The 26,114-nt window shown below is 29.8% G+C and overlaps 1 protein-coding gene across 1 annotated transcript in view; it reads left to right on the forward strand.

Annotated features, from left to right (window-relative positions):
• LOC112598578 (uncharacterized protein DDB_G0283357-like) overlaps positions 1-11,751 on the forward strand; it is a 46,929-nt gene extending 35,178 nt beyond the window's left edge. The window contains exons 3-6 of the mRNA XM_025345101.1: positions 7,196-7,729; positions 8,566-8,659; positions 8,867-8,997; positions 9,248-11,751. Of these exons, the coding sequence (XP_025200886.1) occupies positions 7,196-7,729; positions 8,566-8,659; positions 8,867-8,997; positions 9,248-10,258 (1,770 nt within the window). The 3' untranslated portion in view covers positions 10,259-11,751. The remainder of the gene's footprint in view (positions 1-7,195; positions 7,730-8,565; positions 8,660-8,866; positions 8,998-9,247) is intronic.
• Positions 11,752-26,114: the final 14,363 nt, after the last annotated feature.

Consider the following 26,114-nt stretch of genomic DNA (forward strand, 5'->3'; position numbering starts at 1 on the left):
TTCCTTCAAATATATTATTCTGAAATCTGATAGACCACGTGCTCAATATTGCATACGACTAGGTTCTAAAGAAAATATTAACAATAGTAAGAAAAGAATTGAGTGTAAAGATTATGAAACGTATAACCATCTCAACATTCTCACATAAAAACATACACTTTACGATCTTAAAATAGGGTTCTCATTCTAGGTAAATAAAAAACTGTCGTTTTCTCTTTTTTCTTGGATCATTATACAAATGTATACTATACAATACTATACGTCATATAAACATATAGAATGCGTAGTAGCGTATGTACGGAAAGTGTACTGACCCTTCAAAACCAAAACATAAACTATAATACGTAATATACAATTTTGAACAGATACAATATTTTCGTAGTGAAATAACCGTAACATTAAAATTGTTGCCATCACTAAATCACGACAATGTAGTTCTGACCATAGGTATTGTGTTATTTTTAAAGCTTAAATCGAATAATATTTTGTAAATTTAATTTATATTTTATGCATTTTTATTTAAATGATTGACCAACACCGATAATGATCGTCGCACCCTGACTGGGGGCAACCGTGTGAATCGATGATGAGCTACATAGCAGTTCATATATTTCCGGTCGCTATAATAGCCTTCGTGGCCTCTATATCTAAAATATATTCCATATTGGTTATAGGGCATATTACCCAACTTGCTGCACTGATGCACTTCCGACTTACGCACGTTTCCGTTTTCCCGTGCTGTGTAGTGCGCGACTGCACAAACGCCGGACTCCCGAGTCGCTTGTACGCAGTTATAAAGGTATTATATTATAATAAGCATGTATACAAATCGACGAATTTAGAAGGTAAATAAAAAAGTAAAAAATCGTAGTCATTATACACTTGGTTGTTTACATAGCGTGCGATAGGAATCGTATATTATGTTTAATATGTTAGAAAGAGGAGGGACAGTGCAGTGGTTAGATTTATTAACAGTAAAGTGATCGGTGGACGCCCTCCACACCCTATTATGATAGCTTGCTGCTTTCGTATTTATAATTATATGTACATAATCGTAACGAAATAATTAAATAACTTAACGCTGTTAAGTAGGTATACACGAAAGCTTGAGCATTTTTAAAAGGATATAATTTCAGACAGCTATATGCATTATTAACATAATACGCCTACTTAAACCTCTAGATTGGATTTAATATTTAAAGGCATCTATTATGCCATTATGTCATCATAACATATGTGTTGTGTAAATAATTTATCTTCTTATTCATCGCAGTATGGTTATTATTGTCGTCGCCAAACGTGTGATTAACAAAGTTTTTTCATATAACATGCGATATGTCTTCAACGCCACTGATCTATTATTTGGCGTGTGTATTTTTTCGTGCAAAAAAGCTTTGATCGCTTTTTGACTTAAAAAGATAATATATACTATAATAATATAGTGGCGATTTTTTATTCACGACGAAAAACATGCAATTTCGAATTCGCACACACGTCGCATATATAACATTGTCTATATAATATGTATACATGACGATGGCGTAGATCAACATCGTTTTGCGTAAAATAATAATAATAATAACAATAATCGTTACTAGGACGTGTGGTGTTTGACGAATATGGTAGCGATTTTTTCTTTTTTTTAGTGTGCGCACACGCCGCGCGGTGTTAAATTCACGGCGGTGGAAGAGACGAAACGGGCAAGGAAAAAAATAACAATAAATATATAATATGTATGTATGTATAAAAAAAAATGTTTATATGGAGTCTCTTATTCTTGCGACGTCGTTAATAATTCTCGGCCTGTCGGCGCATATTATTACTATATTATATATGCTCATATACATTGCATGTGTATTGCTTATAATATATATATATATATATAGTTGTTGTAAGTACTCACTCCGCATGTATATATAGGTACATATAATATATATATATATATATATATATATATATATATATATACAGTATATTATATCTAGCGTATAAGGCGTACATATAATAGTTATGAAAAGTACCTACGTGATGCTTTTTTAATTTTAAATTAGAAGACTTCAACGACAATGATGTAACACTATGGGGCGGTTGCGGAAACGTCATTCTATGTCAGTGAGTGTTTCGTGTGGGGAGGGGACAGGGGGCTGACGAACTGATGCGGTTGCTGCTGCTGCTATAGGAGTTTGCATCGCACATAATATATTATAATATATTGTAGTATTATATGTACCTCCACCAAACGTTACAATGTACTCGGGCATAAATCATTATCTTTAAGCGGAGCTTACGCATTTGCAATTTTTTAAAAGCCAAACTTTACTTGCTCTCATGCAATATTAAAAAAAAAAAACATATTATTAATAGCAATTTGCTGTGTTCAATCTGATGTCGGACGACTTGCAATTGTAAGATACATACATTCAAAAACTTGTATGAGTATTGTGTTGACTGTTTAGATTCATATCATTTTGATATTGTACGCAGAAAATAACGCATGCTAGTAAAAGTAAGCAAAATATTTTATAAACGTGGACTCGGTTTTATTCTTCGCGTTCATATTTCACTGTGGCTAAAACTATTGGAGCAAAATGAATACATCTATACAGTATGCGCCCAGAAATCAGATTTTTTTTCGTTCTGTTTACCTGTCATCGTAGCATCTATTAACAGTGTCGTTTATTGTTACTCGGCGTCTGCGTATTTTTATTCAGTTTTAACTGGCCGGCTAAATAAATGTACATTTTTCCTGAACACCTATCGGTTGTGTGGTACGAATGTTGTTGTTATACGAATGTATAATATGATATCGTTTGTACACCGGAAATATGTTTACGCGAGGCCAAAGCGCACCCGTGTTATTATGTTTAAATTTATAATAATATATTGGCAGTGTGTATTATTTATTTTTACAGCTGTCTGCAAATTTTCTTTCGTAGCTTATGCCGGTCGCCGTCGTCGCAAATTGTATTCAGATCGTTTTTGATACACCTAATCATATTTTGGTCAAGTGAAAAAGATAATTTTACGATCATATTTTGTTTATATTTTTTAGAGCATAATATTCTGAAATTCCATTAAAATGCTTAGAACCATTAGACACTTAATGCGATATTTTTCGAATATTTTGGAATAATTGTTAACGAAGCTATTTGCCTGGTCGATTCGGTTAATGCGTAAATTTAATTTCGATTTAAATGGTCTAGACAAATGAGGAAAAAATCAGCAATAATAAAAAAAATGATTTAAAACTTCGTTATCCATTTCTGGTTTGTGTGTTTATTTAGTATAATAAATAACATAAAAAAAATTGATGAAATCAAAGTAAAGCCAAATTTTGAGTTTGTCCATGTTACCGATTCATCAACATAAACTTTAATAAGTAATAAGTATAAATGAATAACATATTTGAATAATATTTTATAATCAAGATTAATAGAAAAATAAACTTATTAAGGTACGAATACTTATAAATTATGTTTATACAAACATTAAATTGTGTATAATGTATATTTTAAAATAATATATTTAATTGTAAGTATTCTGTGACGGTATTTTTTGTGATCCCTAATATATAAGTTTTGAAAATAATCCAATTTGATATACAGAAATCTGGTGAAAGTTTTACTTTTCTCATCTTGGCGTATGGTGTAGTGCTGTATTATAATTATTCGTCATAAAAATAAATCAGTAACTGAATATTTTCTTTATAAAATAGTAGAATATAACTAAAATTTTGTTTAAATTCACATTATTAATATAAATCATAAAGTATTTTTATTTTATTTTTTAATATTATTATTCATTAATAAATCATCAAATAATAAATTTGATTTTTCAAAAAATGTTTTGCATAAATAAATATATTTTAAAAAATACTGGAATTGTTTTATTTTTAGCACTACAGTAACAACAAGATATATTTTTTTTGTAAAAAATTATTCTCAAAATTGAAGATTAAAGCTTTTTATCGCTCCAAAAAGCGTTGACAAAAAAGAAAAAATTAAAAAAAATAACATTTTAGTATTTAGTTGCAATAGATAGATACGACTACATTAACCACTTCGCTAAAAACCTAATACATTTATCAATAAAAAATATATACACAATACACTTTGTAATTCAAGGAATTTTTAATGTCATCATAAACTTGGGTTGATTTATGTGAATATTACTTAGTTTTAATATTATAATGGCTATAGACGATATAATTACATATTATAATAATAATATTGGATAAAATAATAATTTGCAGGGGTGTGACTTTTATCTCGATTATTCTCCTACCGTGCAAATGCCTTATTACTGTGTATTTATAAACTGTAGTTACTCATATACTATACCTACTTAATACTCTATAGCTAAGAATCGTCAATATAAATATGTTTATTCTTATAAATTCGTTTAGGTATTCTCCGGTAAATATATTTGTGGTATACTGTCACAAGAAATGATGTAATATAATCAGGTGATTACAAAATCATATGCTTCCCTCCTTATGTATACTATCAAATCGTAACAGTGTAGTTCGAAAGATTTGCTCTTGAATTTTTGAAACCCGATTATTTTTTTTTATTTTCCTATCACTTAAAATAATGAATTTATTTTTTCTTCTAAACATATATCACACTCTCATCGTACAGGATATATCCGTATATATTATATTGCGGTTTAGTGGATTTTCCTTTTTCTTCCTCCCCTTTCCCTTTTTCTCTCACTTTTCTCTCTCTCTCTCCCTTTTGTATGCACACTTATGTTCTCTCTCTGTGGGTTGGTCGGATTGATTTTTACAAGTGGCGGGACTTTTCACACGCACACCAGATCCGTTAAAGTCTCGACATTTTACCCAAAAATCCATCTCACTGAAAATATAATATATATAATATTATATAGTTATTTAGTAAATTATATAGGCAATCAACCAGATTAACTTACAGGTTATCTATTTTCTCTTTTATTAATAAACATGTATAATATAATATTAATTTTTATTTTTTAATTAATTTTTAATATATATATATATTATATTGAATAAAATATGATGAAATATTTTAACCAATTTCAGTCAGTTACCTTTTTTTTGATAGACTATATCTTTCGAGAAATAAATTGTATACTTTACAAGTAAATAAAATAAAATAAAAGAGATTACTTGTTTGAATAATTTTTTTTTTTGATAAACCCTAATTGAGAAATCTTTGATTTTTTTCTGATACGTCCTGTACATAACTATTTAGTTATAGTTTATACGTTATATTATAAGAACATAAGTTTCGGAATTTAAGACTTAATGAATATAATAATGTTCTATTATTTTTTGTACAAATAAATAAGTAGTTTTTCTAACTTTATCTCTTATTATATACTAATAAATAAAATATAATTGCGATTTTTATATTAATAATAATAACAGCTAAGAAATAATTAAAATCAACTTCTATTAAAATTAAAAAAATTTTCTGATCACGTGTTTTCTTTGTTTAGCACTCTTGATATTTTAGCTTTATAAAATGTCAATGTTATAATAACTTGAATAATTATTATAATCAGATCATTTTCGGAATACTCCATGATAACTAATAATAATTAGTTGTTAGAATTAGTTCATTTCAGAAAGATAAAAGTATTACTTTAATAAATTTTAAAATATTATATAGTACATTTATGTATATTTTTATATATTTTTACTTATAATTTAAATTGCTGTATATATATGTATGAATGCTATAACCTTTAAACATAATTAATATAATTAATTACAGTTTGTATAACAAAGCCTTAAAACTGTATAAAAAAAAAAAAATGAAATTAATTTTATAATTATAAATGTATATTTTTATTAAACGTTTAATTTAGTCACTTTTAAAATAGTTTTTTGGATGTAACCTGAGATTTAAATTATTAAATTAGGATCAAAGTAGATTTAAACGTCGCCTACCCGACTGGTAGGTAAAAACACTGGTTAATCACACGTCTAATTGTATAATATTATCCCTCGACAACTACTTAATTGAGTCGGGTGAAAATTTATGAAACGAACAGCTGTACTTATAATATTTTAATGAAATACCGAGGCGAGAATCTCATAAATGTATAATGTAAAGTAATATTTTTGTATGAAAAAAAAAATCAAAAAGATTATAAGGGAAAATGTATATTGAAGCGGTAATCTTGAAAGATTCATTAATAAGTAATAGTTTGAAAGTTTTAAAAGTATATAAGTCTCTTAAATGTATATATATAATTATTAAACACACGATGATTTTTCTGGATTTAAATCGGCTGCACAGATAGTCGTAATAAAATATTTTAATTTTAAACGATATTTATAAATTATCTACTTCAGGCAAAAATATAAAGAGGGGAAACGAAATATGATCGATGGGATTACAGTATATACACCGCGGAACGTCATCTGTCAAAAAAGATTTGCACTACATTATGTTAAATGAATCGTATTAAACGTATTGCTTATGTACAATAAAAAACAAAGTTTAAAGATATATTATGTTATTATTTGGCAAATTGTGCGTTACTAAAGTTCCTGCCACGAATGCCGCCATATTTTCTTTTTATGTAGTTGGTTAGTACGATTATAGTGCCAAATGAATTGTTTTCAATATACATTTCACATTTTATCTAAATATTGCTGTAATATATTTTAAACCTAACAACATAAAATGGATTCTGCTGAACAAAAATTTGCTATGTGGTATGTATGTAAGACAGACAGTCCTCTTAATTCTTACCTTAAGTTTAAAAACGATACTTAACGACGTTACTTACTGTAGCCGATTTATATGATACAACTTTAAACTAAATAGTTTTGAATTAAGGATTCTATAAAAACGTTTTCTATGAGAGAATATTTGGCGAAAACAACTATAGTAAAAAAAATGTGACCTAAGAACCGAGTTTTCGCACCACGAAAATTCACCTAGAATGTATAACATTTTGTCTGCAGTAGGAGAAGATATCTTTAAATAATTTATTACAACATAGTTATTGTATTTATTATAAATAATATAAGTTGGTATTATTATAACGATGTTGCATGTATATATAAGCTATAGGGGAGGGTTCGTTTTAAGATCGTATTAACATATTATTGAATAACATTATGGTACCATAAAAAATATTCTGCGGTGTGAATTACCTTTTTTATACATTTCTCATCTGGTCGTTGCGTGTGTTTCAGAAGTTACAACACGTCGTCGTTGATCGGTTAGAAGAAGAATCGGCGCGCCGTCGGCGCCAAGACGAAGTTGACGGTTTCAGTGAAGAAAAGCTGCGACAAGATCACGGTGAGATATCGGAACATCAAGATCACAGTGCGGAACACGTGTCCACGTCGCCTCTTGGTCACCGTGACGGTCAAGTTGCAGGCATCGACGAACCGCGGGGGCGGTTAATCGCTGGTCCGTCTCCCGTTTATCCGGCGATCCGCGTTTCGTCGAGTCGTACTACATCCACTATCACCACCAGTCGCCTGCAGCAGTGTCCCCAGTTGCACGACTACCAGCGTCCGAAGGTCAACGAAGGATCGACGACGTCGTCTTCTGCCCGACCGGAAGAAGTCATGTTACAACAATACCAGCAGCAACCGGACTACACGCCCTACGGCGGCATTGGGTACGGCGCCCAGCCCAACGCCGGTTACTTCAACTATACTGCCACCGAGTCCTCGTGGTACGGTTCGCCGTCATCGGGGGCCGCCGATCATGCGCAAATGGTGAGTGGCGATCAGCAATTGTTAAACGTAGGTACCGCCATACAGCTGTAATAAAATAGCATAAGCACTAAATATTTAGATACTTTGAGGTTCACGTATATCTCAAAAGGATCTATACGCGCACGCTCACGTGAAGTTGTCTCTGCCTTATTAACGTTTATAATGTACCAACATTTATAGGTACATATTAAGCAATTCAAATTTTTGTGTCGTACGCTTAAATATTAGAGTGAATAGATCTTATATTGTCAAACAAAAGGATATTACTATGTTCTATCGTTGGTTTTTTTGATGTTTTAATTTTAAACGAATTATGACTGTATAAGTATTAATAAATGTGCGTAAATCGCTTAAAAACTAAAATGTCGTAAAAACCAAAAAAGAACATAGTCATAGAGATTTGCTATCATCTGTATAGATAGTCAATTCACTCTGATTTACATAGTCAACGGCTGACAGCTATGACTACAAAATACAAATCTATCGTGTTATCCTTATTAAAGATGCAGACGATACGCTATGTTTGCAGTATTCGTCAAAGGTATTGTAAGTTAAGTTCGATCTGTCATTCTCGATCTTGTATCATTGAACCTTTTCTCACAGTCATAATCTTATAACGTATCGTGTCGAGCATAATAATAATATGATATGCATATACGTTTTAATATCGCACCTGTGCGCTGTAATTTATATTATTATAATACGCCCGAATGTTTAGCGATAACAATAATATATATTATAATATGTATTGTGTTATCGCGCAGTGTTCGCTATAAAATGTGAGAAACGCGTTGAATTATTCGTCTTATGTTTATACGTTTAAATTTGTATTTCAGCATGCCGGTTTATCACATAACGCGTGCAACACACATATCGGCGACAGTACAGGAAACTTCCTGAACCATGGTTATCATCAGGCTACGTCGACAGGTTAATTTCGTTTTAAATAATATTACTATTACATATTTATCTATTTCTCACGCAAACGCGCACACACAATCGTGTTCGCCCTACAGACATACGATGTTGCCTATATTATACTCGTACTTGTATAATATCAATATTGTTTCCATTTATGTGTCGTGCAAAAGACGTTATCTGTATAATTTATGTGCGTACGTCATTTAATTTTTACAGGAGCGTCGACGTCTTCAGCGGAATCGTTCGCCACTAACAACCATCCGGTGTCCCAGGCCGACATGACAGACCCCATGGCAGACTTCTTGGGCGGCCACCAAAACATGGCCGAAAACGATAAGATCATCAAGGTAAGTCCGACAAAACCGAATGCGAATAATCTGTACATCCATTTCCAATCCACTCAATATCATATTTTTCGTCTATATATAACGATATATTATATTATACCTCATACTCGTCCGCCTATCTCTTCCTCGTCAGTTTTTCCCGCTCTAGCATCCGTCTCGTTATCATGCTTTGTATTATGTACCCATGTTTCGCAATGCGTTTGTAAAATTAGAAAAACATTATTTTTTTTTTTCCATACCGATTTCACAGGAGGAGTCCATAGACTGGCTCTCGACCATCATAAACGACGAAGTCGTCGACCACGGTAACCGGCCTGAAGTTTGCGACGGGGGCGGTGGTGGTGGTGATGGTGTGGCGGGCGCAGGTGGCAACGGCGGCAAACTCGTCGGCGACTTGCCGTGCGAGGGCAGGGAATCCAACGGCCGGTTACCGAACTTTCATCAAGCTTTCGGATCCACTGAGATAGGCAGGTTCTCGCAGCACGAGTACTACGAACCGCCGAAAGACGCGGCCATCGGCGAATGCCAGTCGGTCGGCCGGTCTGGCGCTGTGCAACAAACCGGCGTCGGAACGTCGCAGAGATCCGACGAACAGCACGCTGCAGCGGCGGTGTCGTCATCGTCGTCGTCGTCGTCGTCGTTCGAACCGCCGCGGCAGCAGAACAGGCGTGGACGAGCGCAGCGCGGCGGCGGCCAAAACCGGCGCAACAACAAACAGACCAGAACGGCGGCCGCTGCCGCCGCAGCGGCTGCTGCCGTGGCCGCCCAACAGTACGCGGGTTACGACGTGACCGGTGCCGCGGTGGGCAGGCACCAAGTACCTCCGTACCACCACCAAGACCCGTACAACCGGAACCATCATCATCACGCCCAACAGCAGCGGTACCACCAAGAATACCATCACCAAAACCAGCAGACGCCTTACCAGAACCACCAACAGGAGTATTACAGGCCGTACGACCGGATGCACTACCAGCAACAACAGCCACCACCGCTGCCACCGAGCCAGTACTACAACGGCAATAACGGCAACAACAACGGCGGTGGTGGAGGTAGTAGCAACAGCAGCAGCAGCAGCAACAACAACAACAACAACAACAACAACAACGGTAACCGGGAACAGTCGTACGCCGGCGGTTACAACAACCGGTTTCACTCGTGTTGTTCTACCGAGCACATAGCCAGGCCCAGTCATCATCACAATTACGGTGGTTCGGGCCAGTACTACGGTGCGGATTACAACACTTACAACCAGTGGTGATGCGATGAGCAGTAATTCTCATCGCCGCTACCGTCGCCGCCGCCGTGTCATAAAATATCGTTTTCAACGTCGTTCTAAAGAAAAAATAAAAAAATTATAGAATTATAAAAGGTATGTTCCGTTTGTGCGCACCAACAACGGCGGGTGCGTCTCTCAAACAACCCTTTCCCCCCACACCCACCAACCCGTTTCCCGACAGATACAAAAAATACAAAAATAATATTTATCAAATTAATATTTTTAACTCACTATATATCTGTGATACGATGACGATGGTAATACACGGTATAACGGTTATTCGATGTGTATTATTATCATCACCACGTTATTGTGCAACAACAAAATTTGTGGCTTAAAATGCGAGTCGTAGGATGCAGTTTTTTTTTATTATTATTATTATTATTATTTCTCGGACACGCAACGAGAGTCAATTATAACGTCGAAAACGAAATTCCCGAATTGTACATTATTCGTCTTCTCGTGTCGCGTTTTACAACAACACCGGGCGTGTAAAAAACGATAACCGTTTAACTCAACAGTAACTGTTTAAAACAATTGTTGGTATAATTATGTCGAACAAAAAAAAAAAAAAAAAAACCACCGCCGCGCGACCGCGGTCTCCTCCCACGCGCGGACACTGCAGACGGCGCGAGCGTCGTTGTCGTCGTGTGCGCGCCGAAGGAATCGCAGGACTCGGGAGATCTATATAATATTGTTAATGCGAGATAACGACGTGGTGCCAGACAGGATTTTCCGTTCTTTCGCGTCAGATCGGCTGCGAGTCCATGATCGCCGGCGTGTGTAGTCCGTGTACATTATAATACGATATATTATAGTGTTGTTTATAATTACACGTAACGACATGCGCGTTCTTCTGCCGCGAACGCGAAAGGGAGCAGATCGTCTTAAAAGTCACGGAGACGGACGTCTTGTCTCGTTTCGACGTTTTATAATCGTATGATTTACATTATATAGTGTTTAAGTCGTTGTGCCTTATTAATTAACGGTTAATGTTGTAAAATGCACCATTATTATTATTATTATTATATTATAAATAAATTATATATTACTGTATAAAATTATATCGATAACATATTTTTTTTTCTTACATATATATTATATATTATTATATTATATAAAACATAAATGGCGAGCTAAGCCGTGTTTAAAAAAGTCCGGCGCCTGTAGTTTTATTTACATTTTGTTTTTATTGATTATTATTTTATTGTTTAGTTTTGTTTTCCAATTCCGTTTGTACTTTATGATATAATAATATATCGTATCTGTATTGCTGGTAAGAGGGAGCAATGATACAATTTTTTTTTTGAATGCTGTACGTTATATTATTTTGTTTTAGACGATAAGACAGAGCCTACAGCAGTGTTTTAATCCTACTAATGTTAGTTGTCCGATTTGTTTGTATCATTATTATATTATTATTATTATTATTATTATTATTATTATTATTACTATTGATATTATTATATTTTGTACATGCGTAGTCTTCCTGAATACATTATATATTATACAAAAATATTATTATTAGGTCTGGTCATATAATATAATAATATTATTATGTTGATGAATGAGATAATACTGCGTTAGAGCTTCCTCCGTTAACAACTTATCGTAACAATCGCGTACGGGATTTTGCGAGACCGCGATTAATTAATTATAATATTAATCATTATTATTATTATTATCATGTATTTTTGTACGGCCATAAACTGTTTTTTTTATTTTATTTTTAAAAACGGATTTTGGCTCAACTATGTACCAACCGGACCAATAATATAATTGATTTATATACCTACTACCTAATTATGTAATATTCCAAAACCGAGTTTTCTGTCACTGTGATCGAGTAATATAATATATTACACATTAGTATCATGTCAAACCATGATGTATTATTATAATATCATATTTGATCTTTATACGAAAATATTTTTAAAAAAATAACGACAAGCCATTATATTCCTTTATAGTTTCGCCAAGTCGTGAGAAAATAAAATTATAATTAACCTATAGTAATTATTAGCTATATATTATTTAAACTAAAAAAAAAAAACAATCTATGTTCTGTATAAAAAAGTAAATTTAAATTTTGAGTAGAGAACACTTCCCGTAAGGTACATATTATTAACATTGCCGCGTTATTCCATCACGATATAATAATATATAATATTATGTAACACGTTTTGCGTAATAATACTATATATTATGGGACAGCGGAAATTTGAATCACGAAAATCTGTGGAAAATCGTTTTATTTCCCGTTTTGTCTCCGCCGACCCCTTAGTCATCCACATACACGTAGAACGTAAATTCGTAATGATTTGTATTATTTCTTACAACACTCGTCACATACACACTCACACAAGACTTACCATTATGTTATAGATAATATCATATCAAAAGATTCAAAATGTGACTGTGCCATAATATTATATCGATGTTTGCCTCTATTACGGTTTTATCTTCTCACGCAATGTGATGTATTAATTATTATTGCACACACTTAAAACGACATTTTTTTCGCCATTTGACCCTGATTATCTCATAAAATTATTATTTAACCCTCTGTTCGAGATACATCTTGATGTCGTAGTATCCGGCGATGACAGCACAGGTGATAACCGTACATCGACGTCAGAAGCGTGTACTACAGGGTCACACGAACGTCCGAAGACGATCGATGTGCACACGAACTATATATGTATTATCATATATAATTATTATAGTAATAATATCATGCTGTATATGTGCTGTAATCGGTAACCGGATACCGACAACTGGGTAATCGCGGTCGCCTATAAAACCAATAAAAATCATAACTATATGTTATATTTTAATAGTGACTATTTTTTTTTTATTATTATTATTATTATTATTGTTATAATTTTATGCACACATTGCGGTTTGGCTCTCCTTTGCAGTGTTGTGCATACAGTCCTCCTTTATATTATTATTTTCTATTATAGAAAGTGTTGTTAACATTACTATTATTATTATTATGTTTTTTATGTTAATTTTATCCCCCCTCCCTGCGATGTAGATACATATTATTTTATTATTATATAATTCGATTTCGAGTATTATTATTATTGTTTGTTAAAATGACTCGTTTATTTTTATGTTATTTCAGAAGACTCTGCAATAGTTAAGGAAAAAAAATTAAGTTGTCTATTTAAATTACGCGGAATATGTATCGGAACAAAATATCGATTATATTATTATGTACCTTTGGTTATTTTTTATGGAATTAAAAACACAAAAAATTTGGGATGGTATTTGCATAATGTTAAATTATATGTTTTAGGCTGCATATTATATAGTTATTCGATTAATTTATTATAACCCTTATTATATATTATTGACTTTTGTAAAAGACAAATGAAATAAACATATTATGTTACTGCAAACTGTTATCACGTTTGTACAATTATTGTTTTCCATAATATACATTATATTATATAATATTGTTTTCGACGACTAAACTCGAATTCTGTTAATCGTTCGACTTGAAATACGTAAGTACCTGTGTAAAATAATGTTACTATATTAGGGTAAATATATTTCTTAAATCTGAAATCAAACCTAATTGCTTTTAATGGGTCCACGCAATTATATTGCATATTTGTATACCGATGAAAAATATAATTTGTGATTAGTTATATTATATGCATTTTTGTGATTTTTGTTTAAAAACAAGTTGTTTATCATCACGCAACATGTTTATAATATATTATATTTTTGTTTACAACAAGTAACATCATTCAATTAATTGCAATCATATTAATAAATATATAGTAGTTAAGTACTGTGTACAACACTTAGAGACACGACTAAAGGACAAATTTTATGTCTTTTGTAGTTACAAAAAAAAAACATTATACACTTTAAATTCGAATTCGTTTACTCAAAGAAGTTCGTGATTAAATGAAATAATTTTATTAAACTTTTATTACAACATATAAACTTAAAAATTAAATAATTATTTATAGTTGAGTAATGAGTGTACCTGAGGCTATAGCTTAAATATATATAGGCATATAGCTATGTAGACATTTAGTAATAGCTTTCAACAGTTAAATGGCGTCAATAACGTATTTTATGTACAAAAATGGAACGATGATTAATTGCCGTATATTGTATATAATTTTATTATTTTCAACTGACCTTTTTTGGAAATTAATTTCACTATTTATATATTACATTAAATTAATATATTATTAATAGTGTACTATTATACCTATAATTTTCAAAACTCTGATATGCCTATGAAATTTCATTACTTAATACTTATACAATGTAAAATGTCGTCTTAAGTAATTGTGTTACATAACTTTTTTTTTTTAATAAATATATTTTTATATATAATATTCAATGTAAGTTATAGTAATACATATATAAGTATACGACCTAATGTCATACGTTTAAACAAATCCAAGCTAACACACAAAAGCTTAAATCACACGATAACTCGGGTATTGATTGCTTGTAACTATAAACCTACTTACAAATACTGGGCATAAGTGCAAAATGCGTCGGTTTTAAAAAATATTTGAATTTTAAGTACCTACATAGTAAAGTAAATTTTTAATAACAAAATGTGTGTAAATAAAGATTTTAAAAACGTCATAGTAATATTATGATGATGACTAAAAAAGTATATATATAATAATATTAGGTCTTTATGGATAATAAAAATGTATATGATTGAAAAAAAATTACCATTGAAGCAGTATCAATTTATAATTATATTTATGATTATTTTTTCTTTTAAGAAACGGCGCCACTTGTCCTATAATTGAAACAAAATATTTTTAATACGATTTTTGTGTTTATATATATGATAATACTATAATTAACAGTTGTGTAATAAATTTTTTTTGTAAATGTATATAAAGGTCACTTAATTTTCAGACATAGAGGTTAATAGTCACAATACTAAATATAATTTTAATCAATGTATACGCAATATAAACCTACCGTTACAACTGTCTGCAATATTTTAATATATCGGTGGGCAAGATATAATTGTTATTATAATTTTAAATTGTTTTTGAGCTTTTATTAAATAATGAATTATTATGTGATAAATAACGAAAGAGCAGAAATATTTTAAAACGTCATACTAATATATTATGTTGGCGTTTATAAAAAAAGTATGTAAATAATATTTTTGGCCTGTATATAAATATATATCACACGTTTTGTCTGTATTTTGTCATTCCCCAGCTGACGAATGGATAACCTCCAATGTAATAATAAAAAAACTAATCTAAAACAACGAAGAAGATTTTCCGTATTGCAGGTATGTAATGTTTAATATTTTTTTTGTATTTACATTTTTAACCGATTTTACTTGGTTGATTAAATTATTATATGCTTTAACTTGAAATTCAGAATATTTATGTCTAATAATTTGATTTATCTATTAAAGTTAAAATAATAATCAAGTTAAATAGGTATACTTGCAGTTAAAAGTATAATGTTATATAGGTACTTGTTATGTATCTTATATGATTCCACCATAAATGAGTTTAGTACAGCTCACGCATTTAAATACATGTGTATTAATAAATTATTATTGTTTCTCGAGAAATAAATAAATAACTTTTTTCTTACTATACTCGTATGTCGATTCAACTATTTTATATATATATTTTAAATCCAACCGTTTGAATTGTCATTTTCTTCATCCCTAAAACGAAACAATGTATTATAATTTCTTATATTCTAACAATAATTTGCGTGCATTTATCATGTAATATAATAGTTTTAGTGCTGGTAGCATTTTAATTTTTCTTTTTTCGTTCAGATCATCAACTTATTCTAATAAATATATAATTTATCAGGAGAAACTTACAATTAAGGCTGTTGTAATAAACTTAAAATAAGTAAGAAAACTAAACTTTTTATCTATAGATTTGAACTGCTCGACTCATTTTAGCAGTCATCTATATAATTTGTCCATTATAACTGTAATTTTTTTACTTTTAATTTATCCTGCCTTAATAAAATTATTTTTTCTTTAATTCTAATCCTTTTATCTTCAATATTTCAAAACCTAGATTTCTAAAATATCCTCGTTTAATCCAGCCTTGATAAACATTATATTTACATGTTTAAGTAAAATTATTGTTTTAGAATTATTAACACTATCATTAATTATTTGTATTTATCAATCTATCATCCTCGAATTTTCAAAAACAAAGCTAATGTGTACTCGTAATACATTATTAGCAGGTTATAAAGAACGTTAATGTTTTTATTTTGCCTAATACACATTATATAAAAGTAGGTAGTAAGTATTTGAATAATTTTAATTAGTTATTAAAAAACTTAATTTGATATTTCATATCTAGTTAATATTTACTACATTTATTTAAAATAACTATAGAATTTTATTTATTAAAAAAAAATAAGTTTTCTTAATATATTGTTATCCACTTAAATTAGTATTAGTGACTAAGATTGATTTATGTGAATTGAATTCACTTCATAGTGGTATCAAGTTTCAAGTTGTTACGAATCAACTGTCTGAAATATAATGTATTTACCACTAGATTTTTTTTACCCTCGAAAACGTTCAGTAAATTTAAGTTTGCTTCTGAAATAGATTGTATTTTTTATATTAATGTATAAATAACCTTATAGGAAAAAGTCAGTAGAAATATATTAAGTATCTTTAAAAATAAATATAATACAGTATTACAGTGAATAGCAAGTGTATTTTTTATAGAGAACTTGTTATAATTTTTTTTTTTTAGGAAGGGGAGATAGATAATCCCCTATTTACGCCACTAGCTGACCTTCATAATTTATTTAATTACTTATAAAAATATAATAAATATATTGAGTATTATATGTTTTTGTATGTATATTTCTTTCTAGTGAACTTAATAATACAATATGTTTAGACCATTAGCTTCCAAGAAAATAATTACATATTTTATGATTAGTGGTCATGTATAATATAATTCAAAGATAAGATTTATTTTTAAATTTTACAGTAGGTTTATTCGTTTAGGTGTTTCAAGAGTCAAGACAGACCAATAATCTCTACACATTTGGCTACTGACCACTGGGTATTACCTAGATTTGCTGGTCTTAAGCAGTTGGTTTCTAAGAATGTGTTTTACGGAATTTCATCGACTCATCTTATAAGTAGAAAAGATGAAAAAGGTCTTTGAAAAAAGAAAACTGTGGGTTAAGTTTTTGTAATCTATTATTTAAATTCAATATGTCTATGAAAGTTACAATTCACCAACTATTTTGCCGAATGTATAATATTACATTCAATTTTAACTTGTTAAGTTTTGTTAGTTTTTCCCAAATTAATTTATATACTTTTTAAATATTGATTTTTATAATTTCATTATTAGTAACTACACGAAAAAATAATAAAGGTATGTAATTTCTTAACTGAAGAATATTCTTTTCACTACTTGCAATTTCACGAACTTACTTGACTAATTGGTAATTAGTAAGTATAAGTATGTGTTAGCAAATGAATCAATTTTTTAAATGAGATATATTATTTTAACTTTCGAACCTCACAGACTGACACTGCTATCATACAAATACTACTATTCTGTCAGAATAGTTTTGAAACTATAATACATTAATCGCCGGGATTAGACTACTAGAAAAATAAAATACCTATATTTGTTTTAAATAAAAATTTAAAAGTATTAGACAAATTTATTTCAAAGCTTTAACACAATGATTGAATTTGTGAAGAGGGGAGGGGTGAAACTGGACGAAGTTTTTTTATTTTTTTTTTTATTTGAGAGCATCTAAACCTATACTGCTATATATATACTTATTAGAACGGTAGAAGTACATTATTACGAAAAAATTTTTAATATTCATTATTTTTGTAATTTTTATTTCTTGAAATTGTATTGAAAATATTCAAGTTCAATTTTACGAGTTATATATAATTTATAATTATCAGGCTAATTGATAATTAAAAATAATACGCTAAAAATTAATCTAATTAAATCTAATAATAATAAAAAAGGATACATTAGTAAAAATAAAACCATATAATAACATTTAATCTTGTTGCGTATAGTTTTTGTTATACATATAGAAAATATGCTAATTACTAACTTGTAAACCTTACAATGTACCTACCTATTATATATTGTTATAATAAGTCATATAAATGTATAATGTATTCATCTGTTGCTAAATTTTACCCTCGTCGAACTTTTGTGCTTATCGCGTCTAGAATTCAATTATTTAGGTACCTACTAACAAGCGAAGAACGCGCTTTTAATTTTACTGTATAATATGTAGACAGAGATGTGTATTATGTGAATAAATATCAAATGTAAATCGAGGAAAATGTACTGGTTTAATATCGCGTTGGCTGTTAAGTCTGTAACCACATACCTACCTATGTTTTTATTTATTTTTCATGAGTTTACTCGTACATATTATTTTTTGTCGAGAATATAAATCATATTAGAAAATGGAAACTTTTTAAATATTTATTTTCACATATACAATTTAAATGTTATCTCATAAATCGCATCATTGCTTTGCCTTGACTTTTTGTTCATGACATTATTCCGGCAAAGTATTTTCGTATACCGAGTGTACATAATATTTTAAATATACATACTGTGTATATGTTATAGGTACAATACATATAAGCCCCTTTAACGCAAGTACCTATATAATATTATACACACGTTCTTCTAACATAATGAATTTTCAATAACAAAAAACGAGTGTCTGACGTCTATTGATAGTCAATATCGCGATTGTTGATAACAATTGAAATGTCTGGGGATCAAAGTATCTTTTCTTCTTTTTTCTACAGACTATACACACAACGCACACGTTTCGGTGAACACGCACAACTGATATATTATATTCATTATATATAACAACGTATGTGCGGCCTATCTATGCCTATATTATGTAGTATAAGTAGTCTACGAAATATGGGCAGATATCATTATTATCGGTTAAAACCGTGTAAAGTAATTATTACTCAGAGGATAAAACACTCGCTAGCGCAATATAATGTTTACTTAAATAATATGTATATCCTATACAGAATGATCCTTTTAAGTGTCTATACTAATTATTTAAAAAAATAATGTCTTGAAAATATCATTTTGATATAGTTTGATGTCATTGCAAAACAAAATTTAAAAAAAAGGTATGACAACATACATTAATAATTTTATCATATTCACGTATGATATTTTTTCTGAACAGCGAACCAACATTTTGACAATGATAGGTACTACTATTACTATGCCATTCTTCTCCGCTTCTCTAAATATCATTATTAAAACTAAGTGTTGTTATATCCGTGTGAAATTTGATTTAAATGTATCGAAGTATTATATAATGTACATCTACCTATACTTACCTATTCAACATATAAAATTAAAAATGTACACGTCTGTCGTCGTTCAAAACAGTAAAATGTCAAAAAATTATATTTATTTTTTGCAAGTATGTTTATGCAATTAGATTACATTTTATAAATAAAAATTAAATTAAATTTTCAAAAAAATTAATCTTCGTACTGAATTTAAACACTTATTTTATTGAATTAATAAATAAATAATTTATAGGCTTTTTATATGCATGGCACACGTTTACCTACATCGTATTGTGGACTGTAGTATGCGACGATGGCACCAAACCGAAACTTGAATATGGCCACATTATACCTCTAGTCATTAAACGATCGGCGGCGGATTTCCCTTTGGCGCGGCAGTTGTCATACGCAGCCGTTTTTGTTTGCCCGCTCGCTGCGTCAGTATATTATGAATATTATGATAATGTAATATATACATAACGTCTAATTATACGGGTCCTCGCGCTCGGTTAGGCACGAATGACGGTAAATGTGTATTACTCGCGAATTCGGTGCCGATCGAAGTTATGACCGGTACAACATTATACGGCGATGTTAGTTGTTACGTAAGAATACTTCATTCGCGTGCACGGTACACACCGTGTGTCACTATGTTTGTACATATTATTATAGTACGTCTGTTAATTATTAAATATAAATACATAATGTTATTTATGTTTGTTTATCATTCGGTAATCATTTTTGATGATAGTCTTGTCTAGTTGAGCGGTGTGTGATGTGATGATAATGATGATGACGCACGTTGTAAAGGGCGCGGTCAGGGGTCATGACTGACAACAGGACACCACACAGCAAATAAACAAAATTCCCGATAGACAATCTCAAATAAAATTTAAACGCTATAATATTTTAATTTCGATTGCGCACTAAACATGTATTATATTCTCCCGCAATGTTAATATTGTTCTGATAGGAAAAAAAAAATACGCTTAAAAAAGCTAAAAATCCAATTTGTAAAAAATTGTTAAGTGTGTATTTTTGGTATGATTTTCGTATTGATGCATAATTTGTTTTTTACTTACCTAATATGGTATGTTTATTATTAAATTTGGAATGCTATGGATGCATATACTATTACTGCGTGTCTGCGTATCGATTTTGAAATTTGTTATTGTATTTTGGCTAGAAGGACATGAGCTAATTGCGTTTAAAAGAAAATTCATATTTTATGGCCAATATACTAATTTATCGAGGCATCCGAATAGCATGCCAAAAAAATAAACATAAATTGGAATGTTCAAATTGTATGCCACCTCTTAAAGGGGTTTGTCGGAATTGCATGCCGTGTACTCACAAGTTTATCTTTATATATCATATGCACCTTTGTGCACAACTTAAACTTTATTTTTGATTTTTCTATTTTTTAAAAAATAACGCATGAATAGAAACTGATTAGTTTCAATTATAAAAGTGACTGATACATATGTTTGTGAAACAGACCACAATACACTGCATTAGGTACAGTTTGGTTAAATGTTTACTCGGATATAAAAATATTTCAATCTAAAAACTAATCAGTTGTAATAACCCTATCATAAAGCGTTTTTATTCATAATTTTTTTTTTTTTTAATTATAAAAACCAAAAATAAACTTTAAGTTTTGCATATAAGTGCTTAATAAATAAAGATAAACTAGTGGGTAGGTATATGACATGCAATTCGGACATTTTTTATTTTGGCACGCAATTCGGTTGGAGCCCAATTTATTATCCTACCTTTGATTTTTATTTTCCGGTGTGAAAAATATGTTCTTATCCAATTTAATTCCATCAACATTGAATTATTATCAATTTGACATATTTACGTTATATTTTATTAAAGTTATTGAAAATCAAATACCTTGTGCATTGATGAATTTATATAATTGAGTAACTGGTTGAATATATTTTATTTTCAAAAAAAAAAAAATATATTTTTGATTTAAAATTTAATTTTGGGTTATGATTTGCAGCAAATGTTTTATAACAGTATTTTGAACGCGTATTAAATTGACTATTTAAGTGATGCATTTACGGCTATCCTTTATGGATAAAATCAAATTTTCATTATCGTTCTCTATTTATTTGCCTAATTAGTATTAATTCGTTGCACTACTTATACTTCACACTAGGTACTATTTGATATAGTTGAGAAATACAATGACGACATTAAGATACATTTATATTTTATATACAATCATCATTTATTTATATTTTATTAATAAGTGTTCATTACTGTATGTTTTTATTGCATTCGAGTAAAGTAATTTAATAATTTATTGTTATCGAATATTATAGATATCATTAGAAAATATTATCAACTGATGAAAACCTAATACCACATCTATTTTTCAAACTATACACTACAATTTGTAATAGACAAATAAAATATTTTTTCTCTGTTTGAATTTTAATAATCATTGGCTGGCTATACTATTTAGAGTAATTTGTCTATCAATCCAAAAAACTGAAAAATCACAGAACACAATTGGTTAATCGACCTTAAATGTTTTTAACTCAGGCTAGAATCCTAAACTAATAAATAAAATTATCTAGGACCCACTATACATCGAAGAAGCTCGATTCCGATTTTCCTATTGTTATTCCATTATTAAAATTCGTTCCTAATTAGTGCTTTTTGTCTTTGCCTCTCCACCATAAATATAATAAAAAATAAATATGCTTACATTTTTATTAATATTAGACATAAGTGTTCTTATTTGGGGAGGGGATAGATGAATAAATCCTCTTATGAATTTTTTTTTTTTTAATCAAAAATTACAAAAACTTTTGATTTATGAGTGTTTTTTATACGCTTACCGTTTCTGTACATAAAAAACATGATTTTAAAACAATATAATATTTTATACATAAATTAGATACAAGATAGTAGGTAGAGCTTTTTCTATGTAAAAATTAACTAATTGAGAGAGTTAAACTTTTGATTTATGTATGTATTTATCACATTTTAAACAATATTGGTTATATAATATTTTACAAATTCTATATAATTTATTGAAACTTGAACTCACTCTCAATCAGTCGAATTTAAGATGAAATAAACTATATAAATTTAAAATCAAGTTTTAACATTCTTCAAAAAAAATAATATTTTAATTTATAAAAGTTGGAGAAGTACAGTTAAAATCAATGTTTTTCAAAAACAAGTATAAAGTCCTTTATGCATTAAAAATAAAAACTAAAATCAAATTTCAAGTTATCCGATTAAAATATTTTGTGTTAAATTGTGATCAAACTATATAGTGTATACATCAGTAAATAATTATAAATTTTTTTCTATGTACAAGGCATAGCATAAAAATTATGTTTATAGCATTTTAATGTGTATTTATATATTGCATTGTTATTGTATGCGACCACCGATACCTCGTAGTAAACTTTTCAATACATTTTTTTTATCATTTTCCATTAAAAAAATCACCTTAAATGCAACTGATAGTATAGGTATACCTATGGTATGTACATACAATATATTTCAATACATCGTGTATAAACAATATACGATACCTATATTATGTATAACACGCGCGATCTGCCTATCATCACGCGTGACTGTGAATGGACGATCGAATTTTAATACTTATAGTAAACCAGTAACATCTATGGTCTAAAATATGTTATGTTATTATGTAAATATACCATGCTGCAGCTGGCTATAGAATCACCATTGAGTAAATAGTAAGCTTGTGGGTGGAGGTGAGTTCGGTTTACTGCCAAACACACCTTGGCCATTATTAATTATTATTTATTACTATTACTTATATTTGTAACAGATGTAGTAAACACGATGTACTATTATAAATATTTTACTTATATTAATTTATATATATATATAGTTTGATAATATAGAAAGAGACGAAACGTGGAAGAGTCGATCCACTACAAATTCTTTTAGCATTGGTATAGCCGGTATAGGTATAAATATTTCAATATGATATACGGACGTGGACTCGATGTCTACATATCAAATCGTGCAGACTTCGGCGAGAGCGGGAGGAGTTGTTACTATAAGCCGCTCTACTCCGAACTTAGGGTTTCGTAGTCGTTATTACTTATCACTATTATTTCTTAATACTCTTATTGGAAATGGTAAATTGGGTCCTAGAAAAAAAAAGGTATAAGGTAAGTTAAGTCCCAGAAAAAAAGTTAGTACGTTTATTCCATTTTTTTAATATCCATAGACCATAATAATCTTAATTAGAAGTCAAATTTTATGAACATGATTTAAATTGTATAAATTAAAGTATAGGTATGTGTTTTTTTTAATATTATGTCCTCGGTAAAAACTTAAATGATAAAGATTTAACAAACTCAAATCAGGTTATCATATTAATAGTGTACTTTGTGATTTGTTCCTATAAGTGTTGTTCTTTATCAAGCATACTTTTTTTTTTGTTTTGTGCTTTGTAATTTTACATACGAATCTAACTGTACTTCTAATAGTTTGTAAACAAAATTAAAAATATTAGGAAGAGGGCTATAAAAACGTCGGTTTAATACCTATAATAAATCAAATTAAAAATGTTACTTAAAAATATAGAGACTACTGTTGTCTCTATTTCACGAACCAAACTCGACTGATTAGCTATATCAAAATTATTTGTATAAACTAGTACTCTACGTTTCTGTGTTCTTATGACCTAAGCAAAATCGCAGAGTGCGGCATAAATGACGCGTCCGTAACATGTATATCGTTACAACATATAAGTGTTTAGTATAAAATCTCAAAATTATTGTACTTGCAACTTGTCATTTTTAGATTATTTATCATCTTCTACAAAATATTTGCTTTTTTTCTGTATTTAAATGTTTGTATGAGGTTACTAAACCAAGACCTTAAATCTTTTTCTATTAATTTTGTCCTCAATATAAATAGCATCTTTTTATATCGATTTTAGACCAAACAATCTTTGCAGGCGCATAGCAATCTCAAAGTCTATAAATACTACAAAAAGATAAAATATTAATTGGTATTGCGCACAATTATTTACGATATATTCAAACAAACTTATGTATGTTTCAGTTCCTTTATTAGGTTACAAAAAACAAAAAAAACACAAGTGAAATGTATAATTCTCCAACAAGGCGGCTATGAATGATAAAAAATCGACAAAAATATTTTTAACAACTTTTAAAAGTGCCATCAATAAATATTGTACTGATGTCACATAACAGTTCTAGATTACCTTTTGTTGAAAACCCAATGATAGACATTATTATTATTAACATCAACTAATAATAATTAATCATTTTTATTAGTAATTAATGCTGTAATTTCATTTATAGCAGCATGCGTTTTTGTTATGTTTTTTGGTAAATTTTGAATAAACAGATAAACGCGCTTTCCTTTTACGTATATATATATATATATGTATAAATTTATTTAAAAAGTATCATTTAAAGTTAAGCTATTGATATCAAAGATTTTTAACTCTGCAAATAAGTTTCGATGACAACACCTATATCTCTTCTACTGCAGCTTTTCTCTTGAAATTATTACTTAGTTTTTGCCAGTTTATGTATTGCTCGCTAGAAACATTTTTTCAAACCTAAACTTATGAGTTATGACCATATTTTACAATCACAATTTTGTTTTTCACTTGCCATATTTCCATTATCCAAAATTTAAGAAAAATCACAATAACTGTAAAACACAATATAGTCGTAAGTCGACGTACAACACGCTATTGAAAATATAGTGAAATAGTCCAGATATCGTACGTGTGTCTGAGTGTAAGGTGTAATCATCGTTAGAATTAATGATAACTGATTCACAATACGATAAACGTATATGTACGTATGTATGCATTTAAATTTACATATTTTAATTAGGCTTAATCAAAGTTACAGCATTACGATATTTCATTTTTTGGAAAAAATTGGTTACGGCCAGAGTAATGAAACCTCCGGTAAGAATAGCTGGTTACACATATACCATCGCTGTTATTATTATCTGTTTGTTATCTATCGGTGCGTATAATTAATTAATGCTCGAGCAATGTACCGCTATATGCTCTCAACCCATATTGCAAAGTTGGTAAGAGGGTTTATAATTTTGGATCCTGACTATAAATCCACTTATCGACCTATTATCTTTTTATACCTGGGACTCAATTAACTGTTTTTAAAATGTACACACATTTTCACGGATCCAATTTACCTAACCTAGAATTTTTTTTTTTTTTTTACCGATAGGCATTACATTACTACGAATTGGTAAACTGTATTGTACTAGCCTGCATATTAATAGCATTGTCGTCGTTATATACAGCAAAGACAGCTGTAGCCTGGTAGTGAGGCGCCAGTGACTATAGGTCAACTTGTTTGAATAAAAAAAAATATTGACAGGAAGGGGGAATACCCATATCGGCCCCCTCTCAAAACCACAGCTGCATATCATCATAATTCATATAACAATATGCATACGATCGTGTAA

The sequence above is a fragment of the Melanaphis sacchari genome, unplaced genomic scaffold (assembly GCF_002803265.2).
Source record: "Melanaphis sacchari strain LSU unplaced genomic scaffold, SCAv2.0 Contig48_pilon_pilon, whole genome shotgun sequence".
Classification (NCBI taxonomy): domain Eukaryota; kingdom Metazoa; phylum Arthropoda; class Insecta; order Hemiptera; family Aphididae; genus Melanaphis; species Melanaphis sacchari.